Source organism: Cetorhinus maximus, chromosome 3 (assembly GCF_964194155.1).
Source record: "Cetorhinus maximus chromosome 3, sCetMax3.hap1.1, whole genome shotgun sequence".
NCBI classification, from domain to species: Eukaryota; Metazoa; Chordata; class Chondrichthyes; order Lamniformes; family Cetorhinidae; genus Cetorhinus; species Cetorhinus maximus.
Window position 1 is genome coordinate 157160504 of NC_135881.1, and position 15872 is coordinate 157176375.

A 15872-nucleotide genomic window follows, 5' to 3' on the forward strand; every position below is an offset into this window, starting at 1 on the left:
GGATTTGCACCAGATCCTCCCGCACATCCCGTTGGACATCCAGCATCTGCCGCCTAATGGACGACTCCAGAGGCCCACCATCTGCCTTCGACCCAGCATCATCTTGGACCCCAGTAGTCCCCCAACTGCTGGCTACCTGGGTACTCTCTGCCTCCGCCTGCACCTCAGGTGAGTGTGAAGTGCCCTTGCCAATGTGCACCGACATTCTGGCTGCCGATCAATTGCCTACCGAGGCACTGGAATCTGCGCTGGTGCCTGGTTCAAAGACCGGGTGTGACACAGGTTCAAATGAAGCCCGGCGGTCCTCTGACGTCAGGGGTGGCCCTTCGGGGTCCAGGGAGTGAGCGGGTGCTGGCAAATCTAAGGGAGAACAACGACATCATTAGTTAAAGTCATCACGTTGTCACTGTGCATGCCGGGCACCCTGGTAAGACAGTGGAGATCTGCATTATGGTGCCATCGTCTTTCAATGATCAATGGGGACTCCAGGTTTGAGGCTCCCATCAATGAAGAGACTGCACTAGAATGTTTGCACAATCCAAAACTCTCACCTCTGTGCACTGCACTCTTACCTTCGGCTGGCAGCCCCACCTCTCCACACGTGGAGCGTGCCAGCCCTCCAGCTCAAGGGTGTCCTGCTCAAATCTAGTCAGCAGCAGCAGGTTGGGCGGGCCTCCACCTGTATGTGACCTCTCTGATTGATTGGTTCTGGCTTGTCTTCTCCTGCAAGGAAAGAGGAGCATTGATTAGTCCACTTTCTACCTGCAGCCCCATTGCAGCCTGGCTGACCCCAACTGAGGAACACCTCGCAGGGCACATCTTTGCAGGGCACATCCAAGTCATGGCCCTCAAGCCGCAAGGCACTCAGCCCAAGCAGCCAGGGCTCACCCTCATGGCCAGCTCCAGTGTCACTGACAGTTGGCACTTAGACTCTAGCACCCCTGAGGCCCACGTGGAGGGGGGAACGGGGACAGCCACGCCTTAATACTCTGCACACTGATCCATGCCAACAGGGTACTCACCCTTTGTGAGCGCAGCACGTCATTGAAACTCTTCCGACACTGCACTCATGTGCGCTGCACCACGTCATGGCTGCTAACCAGAGCTGCAACCTCCTCCCATGCCCTCTTTGTGAGGTGTGGTGGCCTTCTTTTCCCATCTCTAGGGACAAGGGTGTGCCTCCTTGCAGCCACCTCCTCCAGGAGGACAGCGAGGCACTCATCCAAAAAGCGGGGGCCAAGTGCCCACCCAACCTGCCCTCCCACCTGCCATGTCCAGCCGCACGCGACTCCATAACTTGAATATTAAAAACACAGAGGAGATGTTCTTCCATGGCAGCCTTCAAGGGCTGCCTGTGCTGTTTTTAAACCGGCCAACAGGCACCCACCCCCGCCTGCCCCTTCCCAACCATTGGGGAGCCGCGTTTTACATTGAGCGGGTCTTAATTGGCCTGCCAACATGAAATCACGGTTGATCGCGGGTGGTGGCCCATTTCCCAGCCGATCCTGGGCCTGCTGATGGTGCCTGCCCGCTGACCTGAAAATTCTGTCCTTAAGAACAGAAGAGATAGGAGGAGTAGGCCATATGACCCCTTGAGCCTGCTCTGCCATTCAACAGGATCATGGCTGATCTGACTGTGGCATCAGCTCCACTTTCCTCCCTGTACCCCAGAGCCCTCAACACCCTTATTGTTCAAAATTCTGTCTCAGTGTTGAAAAATCAATGAATCTGCCTCTACAGTTCTCTAAGGTAGAGAACTATAACCCTTGGTGACTGATATTAGCTTGTTATTCCAGATTTATTAAATTAACTGAATTTAAATTCCCCTCCTTACCCTATGGAATTAATCCAGACCTCTGGATTACTAATTCCGTGACATAACCACTATGCTGCTGTATCTGTCCGTACAGGTACTTTTTCTGGAGTACTGGACTTAAATTACTACTGCCGTGCAGCAATTGATAGAAATAAAACGTTTAACTGCACATGTAACTAAAGTATTTACCTTGAACATTATACAACATAGTAAAATGCCTAACTCTATTCTCCAGGGTTTTGTGGTGTATTGAGGACTTGATAAAGAGTTACATAAATGCAATTTCTTTCTAAAAGATTTATTTGAAACTGCTAAATAACCTGGTTTGATGCATTTTTTTGTTTGTTTCTCGGATCTCTGATCCTTCAACAAACTGTAACTGAACTACATCTATTAAATTTTAAACATACATCTGCTGTTACCTATGCAACCAGCAAAGTGTAGTGGCACTGGATTTTCATGACAGCTTAAGTGAAAGCTGCTTATCTAGGTAACTGTGGCCCTTTAAGGAATCCACTAGAATCTGCTCCTGCTCTTATTTACAGGATGCATTTTGGTCCCAGGATCCACATCAACATTCTGTCTATAACTCAGCATCTACATTAGTACGATGATGGTATTTTCTGGGGTTCCAATTAACAAGATGCCAGTGTCTCAACATGCACATTAACAGGATGTTTGTGCTTGTAGCTATCTGATTAATAAGATGTGTGTGTGTGTCCTAGCATGATGATTAAGAAGATGCCCATGTCTTTCAATGTCCCAATTAGCAGGATGTCAATCTCTTGTATACACATTAACAGGATGCCATGTCTTCTCAGATCTCTGATCTTTAAATTAAAATTAAATTAACTAACTCAATTCACATCTATCTCATTAAATTTGAAACGTGCATCTGTTGCAGCTTTGATTAACAGGATGCTCATACCTCCGAGGAGCCCCATTAACAGGATACCAGTAACTCTTCATAAGTTGCATATATTCCCGAGTGTTCTTATAAATGGTTGGGTGTGTTTCAAGCATTCACAGGGAACATAGCTGGTTGGTTAACCAAACTGTATGGCTTAAAGCTACGCAGCAATTGAATTTTACTATTAGTATTAAAATGACTGAGGTGAACGGAATCATGCAGCTGAGGTGAACTAAGGCTAATAGCTATATAGTTATATCTGGACTTGAAATATTGTGTATAAAATGAAGTGTTTTAATTATTTCTTTCAGAACCAAATGGAAACCTTAGACAAACATGTGAATACTTTTGTGGACTACATGTTCGGTCCTAGAGGTAAGTCAGTGTAATTAGACTGAAGCCTGATACGTGTGTAGGACAGAGACTTGCAGACCTTATATCAGGTGTAGCAATGTCGGCTATATATAATACAAGGATATATAAATCGTAAGTAGAACATGAGTGAGAGTTATATAAACTGAAGTGGATCTATGCACCATGTGTAAAATGTAGATATTTGGACATATAAAGAACATCGATACAGTAGTGTCTCAAATCTGATTGTCCAAAAACTGGAATTGTCTGAAAACTGCACATTTTTAGAATGTGCCAAGCATCAATTTTAATTGAGTAAAATAAAAAACTTACCTGGACAACTCAACTTGGCGCTACATTGGCATGGTGTGACGTCTGACTAGTTATCCTCTTCGCCGCTTGTCTGTTCCCAGGCTCTGAGTGACCCTTGACCACAACTGACCTGGCTTGACCTGAACCGCCCATGGTCCAAACTACCCGTCCTGAAATCCAGCAAGATCTGAAATCTGGCACAGCCTCAGTTCCAAGTTTACCGGCTTTGAGACACTGTGCGCGTATTTACAATGCATGCATAAATATATTAGAAGCTCTGGGTAAATCTGGGTCAGAATCCCTATTTCCAACCCAGATCAGACAAAAAGTTATCTTCCTATGATTTTTCGGGCCCATCTCCTTATGGGGGATCCTTCCAAACTGATGCAGTGTAGAAACCTGGCAGGGAGCAGTGGAAAGAATCATTGTAGAAGCCATACCTCTTTTTATGGCACTAGCTGCCATATTCTGGTAAGTAGAGAGTTTAAATGTCCCAAGGTCACGTTGAGAAGCTGCAGATAAGTGCGTAAAGTAAGTGGGTGAGGGGGTAGGGTGGCAGGCAGGGTGGGTGAGGGTGTAGGATGGCAGGTGGGTGAAGGGGTAAGGTGGCAGGTAAGTGGGTGAGGGATAGGGTGGCAGGTAAGTGGGTGAGGTGGTAGGGTTGGTTGGGAGGGTAGTCGGGTTGAGGTAGTCATCAGGTCAGGAGGTAGTTAGAGGGGTGGTAGTCAGGGGGTCGTGGGTAGTCAAGGGTTTTAGTCTTAGGTTCAGGAGTGCGTTGGTGTGTTGGGGGTGGTCAGGTAGTTGGAGGGTGTTGTCAGGGGTAGTCAGGGGGTCCAGTAGTATAGGTACCTAGGAGTAGGAACTGGTTTTAATCCTTCTAATTTTTTCTGGGTAACAATTCAGGTAAGTAAGTCGAAACCAACTGAAGTATTTGTATCTAACTCCAAATTGGAGACTTTTTCAGAGGATTCCAGATGCAGGGGCATTGTCCATCAAAGTCCAAACTTCCCAGACAATTCCCACGTAGTCAGTGCATTGAGGCATCCTGTAGTGCACCTTGGGGGTACCACCACCCGGAGTGCAGAAGTTCTGGGCCAATATAACATGAATAATTGTAATGTATGTATGAAATAGCCTTGTGTAAAATGTGAATATGGGCACCATGTGTAAGATCTCGCTATGTTGATCATATTTAAGATATAAATATGAGGGCTGTGCAAGTCATGGAAATATGCAAGATGCAGTTATGCAGGTTTTATGTGGGTAAGTGTTTGCAGCAATAATCTGTTTCCATGTGTGACACCTAAACTTTGCTATTTGCTATACCGATAGGTTGTTCAGACTATAAAAAGATGGAAAATCGATATACCTAAGTGATTTATTTTCACTCAGTGCTGAGTCACTAATACTAAATTTGTTTAACAAATTACCTTTATTAGAATTGGCTCTTTTCATGGCAATTTCCATCAAATTTATAAAATCTAGTTAATATTTTAGAGATTTGAAAGTTTGAATTTCACACTCAATTTTAGCCCTAGCTGCTGCACACCATAATTTGAACTTGCCTGGACTTGTTAAACCAGAAACCTGCAGGTTTAGTGCTCAAAATGCTGATTAAATGCAGCTTACATGGGGTATATGTGGGACCCTTGCACCCACATCCACTGAAGGTATGGAGTGTTTAGACTGGCACTCAGCAGCACATTGCAAGGTGGCTCAGGAACCAAGGTAGAGGGTTCAGAGATTCCCAGATGTGGCATTCCTGAGGAGGAGATCCAGAGGATGAGGTTGGTCCTGTAGCTGCAGGGGGAGGGATGTTACCTCACCCTCATCATCCTCTTACCCCTGTCTCCTGCAGCAGCTGGTGCTGCTCTGCCGGGCCTCATGTCCTCCTCCAATTTCTGGTCCAGACCAAGGGGTTTGCTAGCAAAATTCTCTTGACTGAGTACTTCCTTTCTCCTCGTGATTCCTGTAAGATGTCCAATGAGGCGGAGTGGCACAACGCTCAGTCCTTTTAGGTGAAGTCCTCAGAGAATTAAGAGTAAATGTTGTTTGAGTGTTAATGAAGTCTTGACAAAAGTGTCTATGAAAGTTTCCCAGTGTGTTTCTGAGGGCTACTTTACAGCTCCAGCAGCAATAAACATAAAATGGTGAATATTCCTTTAAGTAGTAATTGAGATCAACATCAATGACCTGTTTACTCTCAAAAAGCTAGTTGTTGTTAAGAGGTGGTGTTATTTGAAGCATTAGTCACCAAAATGCTGTACAGCCTCTTTAATGCGTGCTAGCAGGCTTTTTAAAGGCAATGAGCTGTTTAATGAGCCTTCAGGAAGCTGTTCCTTCTGCTGGCTTCAATTCCATTACCAAACTGGCATCTCGCATTAAGTTTGGGCTAAACTGACATGGCAGCTTGAGACTCCATCCTGACCACCTCAGAGGCTCTTTAGTGTTAAAGTATTTGGTAAAAATCATCCCCTTGGTTTTCTGGTTACAAGATAATAAACAGTTTCTTGCTTATTAAATTGAAAGTGAGTGCCATGGGATTTGAAAGAAGAATGTGAATTTTAATGTTGATGCATTGCTGGACTAAGAGCAAATGTAAGTCAGAAACAGAAAATGCTGGAAAAACTCAGCAGTCCAACAGTATCTGTGGAGAGAAAAAAGACAGAGTTAATGTTTTGAGTCCGTATGACTCTTCTTCAGAGCTCCGGATGAGTTCAAGCTCATGGAGGGTGGAAGAAGAGTGGTTGGCCAAGAGAGCGCTGGAATAGTCAATTCTAGAGGTAACAAAAGCCATGAATGAGGGTTTCAGCAGCAGATGAGCTGAGGCAGAGGTGGGGTTGGGCGATATTATGGGGGTGAAAGAAGATGGTCTGGGTGATGGAGTGGATGTGTGATTGGGAGCTCATCGCAGGGGCAAATACAACATCAAGTTTGCAACCTTAGATAATTGTCAGGGAGAAGGGTGGATCGGTGGTTAGGGAAGGGATTTTATGGTGGGAACCAAAGATGATGGTTTTGGTCTTCCTAATATTAAGGGAAAGTTTGACACATTTGGGAGGTGACACTACATTCCGTGACTCGGGAGGTTGGAGATGGGGCAGGAGTTTGCAGGGACATTGAGATGAAGAGAGTGTTTTTGAGGAGGGAATGATGACAGTATCTTTGGTGGGAAGAGGGATAATACCTGAGGAAAAAGAACCCTTAACAATATCAGCTAACATGGGGGCCAGGAAGGGGATTTGGGAATAGGGTTAATGAGGTGATTCTCATAGACAAGATAAGCTCAGTGAGGGCATGAGGGAAATAGGAGAGAAACTAGAGAAAGTTGCAAGTTCAGGGCTAAGATAGGGAGACCTTTTTTGGAAAGTTTGGCTTGATGGGCAAGAGAAAGGGAGGAAAGGAGCAGAGGTCGCTGAACAGGTGGTTTCAATCTTAGTGACCAAGAAGTCCATAACACTTGTTGGAAGTCAGGGGAGAGGGCTTAAGACAGTTTGTAATGGAGAAGAAAAACCTGGGGTTATCATATTGTATTCAAGGAAGTTCAAGGAGCAGTGAGAAATTTTGGCAGAGCAGAGCATTAGTGATTTATATGATCAAGCCAGATCTGATGATAAAAAGCTAAACCAATTGTCCACCATGAACATTCAAGTTTGCATCCCTAGGACTTAAGGGGGCAAAGATGAGGGCTGTATCGGGGGAGTGACCAAGATCAGATGGAGTAATGGCTTTAATGGGGGTAAGGTAATAAAAGGTGGAGATGAAGGTGTAATTGAATAAATTGGTAGTTGCAGAAATAATGTAATGAATGGAGGACTAACAGTTGGGAATTTGAATGTGTAGCTGTAAGTCAAGGCGAGCTTTTCGCAGGAGTGGGCACAGGAGCTTGGAGGGGAAGGGAGAATGTGAATGGAGAGGAATACAAGGAGCTGATCAGAAATGGCTTTCTCTGTGATTGACTTAATGTGGATAGAAAGTAATTGGCAAGATTGCCATGATTATGGGTAAGCAAATTTATATGCAAGAGAGATTAGGGAGTACAGGAGGGCAGTAAATTCAGCAGAGGGAAATAATCAAGGATGAGGAATTACTTTGTGTAGGGGCTGAGGAAGGAAAGCAGTGATGGTATTTCAGTGAGGTACTCAGGTGGGCAGCAGAGAATGAGGATTTTAAAGAAGTAAGGTGATCTAATTAAATGGTGGAAAAGGTTTGAGAGACAAATTGGCCTATCATTGTTCCTCTGTTTCTATGAATCCTTTAACAATTCTCTGCAATGACAAACAAACTTGTGCCCTGATTAAAGTCAAAAATCACAGAACACTCCATTGCCATTACCTGACGATCAGTACAGTGAAAAGGATCTAAGAAGAATATGCCACAAAGCTATCCTTTCTATGTATCCTGTAAGACCTCAGTTAGAGGATAGCGTACAGTATTGGGCTATACAATAATGTAAGGACATTAGAGTACCATGCTGATTAACTAGGATGCTGCCTATGTGAGGAAATGCAAACATGACGAGATTTGAAGCATCAAGGCTTTTCTCATGGATACACAGGAAAAGGATTAGATTATTCAGCTTCCAAAATCTCCTGACATTCAATCGATCGTGGCCAATCTGTACCTAACTCCATATACCTGCCTTTGTTTGAACAAGGACCACTGTATATTGTCTTCATGGATCTCAGCAAGGTATTCAACCATGTGAGCAAAGGTGATCTATTTAAACTGCTGGAGAAAATTGGCTGACTGCTGAAGCTGCTCCTTTTTCCATGACAACATGAAACAGCTGCTTCCCAGAGATAACATTGTTTAATTGACAGTCAGGTTCTCTGATCTCTATAGTTAACTTCACAATGTTTGTTTACACAATGTTAAGTGGTTTCAAGGGTTTGTGGCTTTTATTATTGATACCTTAAAGAGTCTGGATAATTAACACTTTTGTTAGCTTCTAGTGAACTGACTTTCTTCAACATAGGCTGAGGATTTCCAATCCCAACAACGGTGGGTGAAATGGCGGGCAAGGGGGGAACAATGCACCGGACACTGAAAAATTGGTTTCCCGTTGGAGTCAAAGGATGGTGGGAATACATGCTCCCACCCATCATGGCGGGTTGCCATTCGCACCAGAGGCCTACATGAAGCCATTTTGCATCCCTTTAATGGGATGCAGTTGAAGCCCTGCCCAGTATTGTCACTCCCTGTACAATTATCCACGTCGCCAGTAGGATATCACGCTGGTCCGGAGCATGTCCGGACCAACATAGCATAATCAGGTCGGGACTTACCTGGAAGATGGCCTGGGGAAGCTTGTGGAGACTGGAAGATGGGGGCCTCCAGAGACCGAGGACCCTGGAACAACATGTGCAGCAGTGGGTGGGTGGAGCATCAAAGACATGGATCTTCACACTGCAGGAGTTTCCAGCATGTGGATCTTCACACTGCAGGAGCCTCCAGCATGTGGATCTTCACACTGCAGGAGTTTCCAGGATGTGGATCTTCACACTGCAGGAGTTTCCAGGATGTGGATCTTCACACTGCAGGAGTTTCCAGGATGTGGATCTTCACACTGCAGGAGTTTCCAGGATGTGGATCTTCACACTGCAGGAGCCTCCAGGATGTGGATCTTCACACTGCAGGAGTTTCCAGGGTGTAGATCTTCACACTGCAGGAGCCTCCAGGATGTGGATCTTCACACTGCAGGAGTTTCCAGGGTGTAGATCTTCACACTGCAGGAGCCTCCAGGATGTGGATCTTCACACTGCATGGCCCCCATGCCCAATCACAGCTGCACACTACCCCCATGCCCATTCACACCTGTACATTCCGCCCATTGTGCGGTAACTTTTCCTGCACTAAGAGATAAGATGGGGTTAAGAGCAATTGGGCTTCAGGTATTTTTCTTGTGCTTCCACTTTTACAAATAACCCACTAGATTGTGTGCCATGTGATTGATGCACTGCATGTTGTCCAGAAGGGTTCTGGGGCAGCACCCTCCAAAGCCGAAAACCCATGCAGATGGAAGGATAAGACTCAGAGGCAAGTCATTAGCAGCGCATGCTGGTGCCCTCAACGCCTAATCCCCTTGTAATCCCCACAGCCAGACAGCATCTGAGCTGTGTGTGTGGAAGGGTCAGGGACTTTCCACCTGCAGACTAGATGGATAGCGGGGCTATGAGGCATCATCTTATCACGTTGAGAGCTCTTTTATGCCCTTGCCACTGAGACCCATGTCCTCTCCACCAATCATTGAGGGGAGCAGTTGAGGGTTCAGATACCCAGGCAGCACGGATGAGGTTATTCATCCGTTTCTGGCATTACAGGGCAGCCCTCCGTTGGAGGCCATGGACACTGACCACCCTGGCGTCTTCCTTCCATGCAGGGTTGGTCACACGGCTCGGCCTCCTCCTTCCATCCTCAGGGTACAGGACACCCCTCCTGGCCTCCACTGCATTGAGCAGCACATCGAGGGAAGTGTCGCTGAATCTGGGGCCCGGAGCTCCCTGGGATCGTCAGGCCATCTCTTCCTCCCACAGTGGGTACGTGACAAAGTAGTTGATGTCCCAGTGCCTTTTAAATATGGTGTCTGGATATGATGGCGGGGCGCATGTCATCCAGCCCGCCCCACCGCTCAATGTGTCGGGAAACCTCTGACTGCATAATTAACGAGCCCAGCATTGTACAATTCGACCCAAATTCCCACTGGTCTCCGCAGCGGGAAACACTCCTGGTTCCTACCGCAGACTTAGGCCCAGAATGGAAAATCCCAGCCACAGCTTTTTTACACATCCTACTGTCACTACAGGGTTCATTAGTTCTAGACAATGTATAGTGGGTCAATGGGCATGGAAGTGCCATAGCTTGGCAAAGGGGGAGATGAGGAACCATAGGAAGTGGGTGGAAGGGTAGAGCTTGGCATGGGAGTGTGGGTGGAAGGGCAAGGCCTGGCATGGGGGAGTGGGTCCCTGAAGGGCAGGGCTTGGCATGGGGGCATGTGGAGGACCTTTTGAACTTATCTTTTAAAAGATTTCATGCAGTCTAGGGTTTGCGACTCCTCTGATGGACCGTGAACCACAACTCTTTAAAAAGCTGGCCCGATTCCATGAAAATTCCAGAGGAGTATGACATGCCTATCTCCATAATGGAGCCGGCCAGGTGGAGAGTGCCAAATGTGGGTTCTTTTTTTTTTTTTACAGAAACCAACCTGCACCCTTTAAAATCACCCAAAAATCCAACAGGCCTGGAATGGGGTCTGGAATCCCAGAATTGGGGCTGCCCACCATTTTTAAAGGTCTCCTGAGTTATCCCGACTTGATGAAAATCCAGGCCCGTGTGTCAGAAATGGGCACATTGGAATTCTTATTCCAAGATTAATATAATCTTTGAGGAATCAGTGTGTGATTCTGGCATAGACTTGGGGGATGCTAGGTGATGCCTATTTGGGTTGAACCATTCGTATTAAAAATAAATATTTTTCATTTTGTTTCCCTCAATTTAACAACACTGCCTTGGAACATTTCTGAATAAGGTATCCAGAAAAGCTACATCCAAGCTTTTGTTTATACAAAATACTTCTGTCATCCCATTTTTGTTCAACACGATGCAGATGGGGGTATTGCTGGAAAGGCCAGCATTTATTGCCCTTGAGAAGGTGATGTTGAGACATTTTTTGATTGGCTGCTGTCCATATGGAGTAGGTAAACCCAGACGCTGGTAGGAAGGGAATTGTGGGATTTTGACCAGCAGCAATGAAAGAATATTTCCAAATCAGGATGGTATTTGACTTGGAGGGGGAACTTGCAGATGGTGGTGTTCCCATGTATCTGCTGTCCTTGCTCTTCTCAATGATACAAGTTGTGGATTTGGAAGGTACTGTTGAAGAAGCCTTGGAAAGTTGCTGCTGTGCATCTTGTAGATGGTACACACTGCTACCACAGCAATGGTGGATGGATTGAATGTCTAGGGTGGTGGATAGGGTGCAGATCAAGTGGATACTTTGTCTTTGACAGTGTCAAGATTCTTGAGTGTTGTTGGACCAGCACTCATCCAGGCAAGTGGAAAGCAGTGTTCCCTGTAAGCTTAGTAACTGCATACGAAATAGAAGGAGTAGGCCATTTGGCCCATCGAGCCTGCTGCACCATTTCAACTAAATCATGAATGATCTTCAAGCTGAAAACCATTTTCCCACACTATCCCCATATTCCTTGATATTTTTAACATTTAGAAATCTATCAATCTCTGTCTTGAATATACTGGATGATTGAGCTTCCACAGCTCTCTGGGGTAGAGAATTCCTAAGATCCACAACATCTTAGTGAAGAAGTTCCTCCTCATCTCAGCCCTAAGTGGCTTCCCTCTTATGCTGAGACTGTGTCCTCCGGTTCTAACTGCACCACCACCCCCCCCCCCCCCCCCTCCCCCCCCACCCCCCCCCACCGCCAGGGGAAACATTCTTCCTGCATCGACTCTGTCGAGCCCTGTAAGCATTTTGTATGCTTCAATGAGATCACCCTTTATATAGGCCCAGTCTCCTCAATCTTTTCTCATAGCACAATCCTAGGGATCAGTCTGGTGAGCCTTTGTTGCACTCCCTTTATGGCAAGATTATCCTTTCTTAGGTAAGGAGACCAAAACTGTACACAATGCCCCAGGTATGGTCTCACCAAGGCTCTATACAATTGTAGCAAGACTTCCTTACTCCTGTACTCAAATCCTCTTGCAATAAAGGCCAACATACCATTTGCCTTCCTAATTGCTTGCTGCACCTGCATGTTAGCTCTCAGTGGCTTATGAACGAGGACACCCAGGTCCCTTTTGACATCAACACTTCCCAATCTATAACCATTTATGAAATACTCAGCATTTCAGTTTTTCCTACCAAAGTGGATAACTTCACATCTTTTTCACATTACATTCCACAGCAACCAAGAATTCTCCATGAGGGCTGTGCACACCTCGGCTCGTTTCACTTATCACGCACACATAGCCAAGCAAAACATTTAAATGTTATTTACTTAAATAAGTTGCTCCAAAAAAAAAAAAAATAGAAGTTATGTTTGCAGAGAATAAGTCATCACACTCCTGACTTGTGCCTTGTAGGTTGTGAACAGGCTTTTGGGGAGTCAGGAGATGAGTTACTCTCTAAAGAATTTCGAGCTTCTGATCTGCTCTTGTAGCCACAGTATTTATATGGCTGGTCCAGTTCAGTTTCTGGTCAATGGTAACCCCCCAGGATGTCGATAGTGGGTAATGTTGATCGTAATGCCATTGATTGCCAATGGGAGATGGTTAGTCTGCATTGGAGTGCTGTTTTTGTCTGCACTGGAGTGCTGCTTTGAGCTGCATTAGAGTGCTTCACTTGGAGTTCGATGAGAGAGGCAGTTCGCTGAAGAGGGAAGGTGGCGATCCTTTCATTTTCTACCTTTACTCAGTAAGAAGAGCAGCAGCCTTGGTAAGTAGGACTGTTTCTTCAACCTTAATATTCTCTAAACTAGAGGAAGTAAAAGTAAAGGGAGTAATTTAAGGGTAAGTCATGGCAGGGCAACTCGATCAAGTGGAATGCTCCTCCTGTGCGATGTGACACTTCCAGCGTCCAGGGCGACCATGTGTGCAGGAAGTGTCTCCAGCTGCAGCTACTCGAAATCTGTGTTTCGGAGCTGGAGCTGCGCCTGGAGTCACTGTGAAGCATCCGCAAGGATGAGATCTTTGTGGATAGCACGTATGGTGAGGTGGTCACACTGCAGGTAAAGAGTGCACAGGCAGAAAGGGAATGGACTGACTGCCAGACAGAGTGAAAGCACTAGGCAGGTAATGCAGGAGTTCCCTGGGTCCATCTCCCTTTCCAACAGATTTTCTATTTTGGATGTCGCTGGGGGAGATGGTTTCTCAGGGGAATGCAGCAAGAGCCAAGACTGTGGCAGCACAAGCGGCTCAGTTGCACAGAGGGAGTGGGGAGGGGAAAGAGTGGGAGAGCAATAGTGATAGGGGATTCAATGATAAGGGGAACAGGTAGACGTTTCTGTGACTGCAGACGTGACACCAGGATGGTATTTTGCCTCTCTGGTGTCAAGGTCAGGGATGTCACTGAGCAGCTGCAGGATATTCTGAAGGGAAGGGTGAACAGCCTGAGGTTGTGGTCCATATCGGTACCAACGACATAGGTAAAAAGAGGGATGAGGTCCTGAAAGCAGGATATAGGGAGCTAGGAAATAAATTGAAAAGCAGGACCTCAAAGGTAGTAATTTCAGGATTACTCCCAGTGCCACTTGCTAGCGAGATCAGGAATAGGAGAATAGACCAGATGAATGCGTGGCTGGAGAGATGGTGTAGGAGGAAAAGATTTAGATTCCTGAGGCAGTGGGACTGATTCTGGGGAAGATGAGACCTGTACAAACTTGACGGGTCGCACCCCAGCAGGACCAGGACTAATATCTTTGCAGGGGTATTTGCTTGTACTGTGGGAGAGGGCTTAAACTAGACTGACAGGGGGGATGGGAACCTGAGAGGGGAGGCACAAGAGAGGGAAACAAAGATTGGAATGAAAGACAGAAAAGTAGAAAGCAAAAGTGGAAGGCAGAGGAAACAGGGGCTAGCGGTAAATAGGACCATAGTACAAAAAAGATGTGTAAAAATGTTAAAAAGACAAGTCTAAAGGCACTGTATCTGAATGCACGGAGCATTCACAATAAGGTAGATGAATTAACAGCGCAAATAGATGTAAACCGGTACGATATGATTGCAATTACAGAGACATGGCTGCAGGGTGACCAAGGTTGGGAACTGAATATCCAAGGGTATTCAATATTTAGGAAGGACAGACAAAAAGGACAAGGTGGCAGCGAGGCATTGTTAGTTAAGGATGAAATCAGTACGATAGTGAGAAAGGATATTGGCTCAGAAAATCTAGATGTAGTATCAGTCTGGGAGGAGCTAAGGAGACCATGAATTCTCTCCTCAATCTCTACTTTGTAAAATCCTCTACACTGGGGACACTAAATGCAGACTGGGTGTCCCTTTTGTGGAACACCTTTGCTCAGTTCGCAAACATGAACCAGACCTTCCTGTTGCCTGCCATTTCAACACACCATCCTGCTCTCATACCCAGATGTCTATCCTTAGCCGGCTGCAATGTTCCAGTGAAGCTCAATATAAAGTGGGGGAACAGCACCTCATCTTCCGACTAGGCATTTTACAGCCTTCCAGACTTAAACTTAACATTGAGTTTAACAACTTCAGACCATGAACTCTCTAACTCTCTCCTCCATCTATACTCCTTTTTTAAATTTTTATTTCAATTTTAATCTTTATTCTTATTTTTCACTTTTTTGTTTATTCATTCATATATATGTGTGTGTGAGATATTTATATATATTTATATATATTATATATATATATAATCCTTTTCCCCAACCCCCTCTTGCTCACAGGGCCATCTGTTACTTGTTTCTATTGTGCTTTCACAGAGAGCTCACCCTTGTTCTGCTTTTAACACATTCTGCCACTATCAGCACCTTATTAAGTCCTTACCACTACCATTAACACTCCCTTTGTGTTGTGTCCAGGGCATGTTTGTCACTCTCTCTCCTTTCATTCCACCTATCCCTGACCTTTTATCTTACTTCATCTGCTCTAAACCCTCTTAAGCAGTATAAAATCCATCAAATTTCTATTTCTCTTAGCTCTGAAGAAGAGTCATATGGACTCGAAACTGTTTCTCACGCTACAGAGGCTGCCAGACCTGCTGAGTTTTCCCAGCATTTTTTTGTTTTTATTTCAGATTTCCAGCATCTGCAGTATTTTGTTTCCATCATTGGGCATGATGGTTTATTTCAGAAGAAGGCACAAGAAAAAGAGGCTGCCAAGAGGGCTTCATGAGCTCCGAGCAATAAAGTCACTGCTTCTTTCCGATGACTTGGAATGTTGCCTCTGGAGGCCCATTGGAAGCTCCTTTCAACCAAAGCATCCCTGGCTCTCAAAAGCTGCCTCATCGCTGGGTCATCATCATGACCCCGCGGCTGAGCAGCTTCTTCCTCAGAGACTGTGCTGGAAATTTTCTCAGTTGATTGTGGAAGCACATCACAGTCCATTTGATTTCCCCAAGAGAGAGCCAGATTGTGCAGGGCACAGCACACAACTACAATGAGTGACACATGTTCCAGAGGATATTGAAGAGATCCTCCAGACTGGTCCAGACAATGGAACCTCGTTTTCAGGAGGCCTATTATGGCCTCAGCATGGCTTCTGTTGTACCTCTCTTCTGTGGCTATTCTTGGATGTCTGATTGGTGTCATCAGCCACCATTTCAGAGGGTATCATTTATCCCCCACCAGCCAGCCATCCAAGCGTGCAGGGCCTGTGAGCAGCCTTGGAACTTGGGAGTAACGGAGAATCATGGCAACTCCCAGGATACCTTACACAAACCTTGGCGATCTGCTGTTGGTGATCGCACACTAGCTGGACATTGAGCAAATGGAAACCCTT

General features: G+C 45.7%; 1 protein-coding gene across 4 annotated transcripts in view; it reads left to right on the forward strand.

Moving 5' to 3' along the window:
* Positions 1-15872, forward strand: part of elovl2 (ELOVL fatty acid elongase 2) — a 123869-nt gene that overhangs the window by 62730 nt on the left and 45267 nt on the right. For all 4 annotated transcript variants that reach the window (XM_078539149.1, XM_078539148.1, XM_078539150.1 and 1 more), the window contains one exon: positions 3038-3101. In XM_078539149.1, the coding sequence (XP_078395275.1) occupies positions 3044-3101 (58 nt within the window). In that variant the 5' untranslated portion in view covers positions 3038-3043. The remainder of the gene's footprint in view (positions 1-3037; positions 3102-15872) is intronic.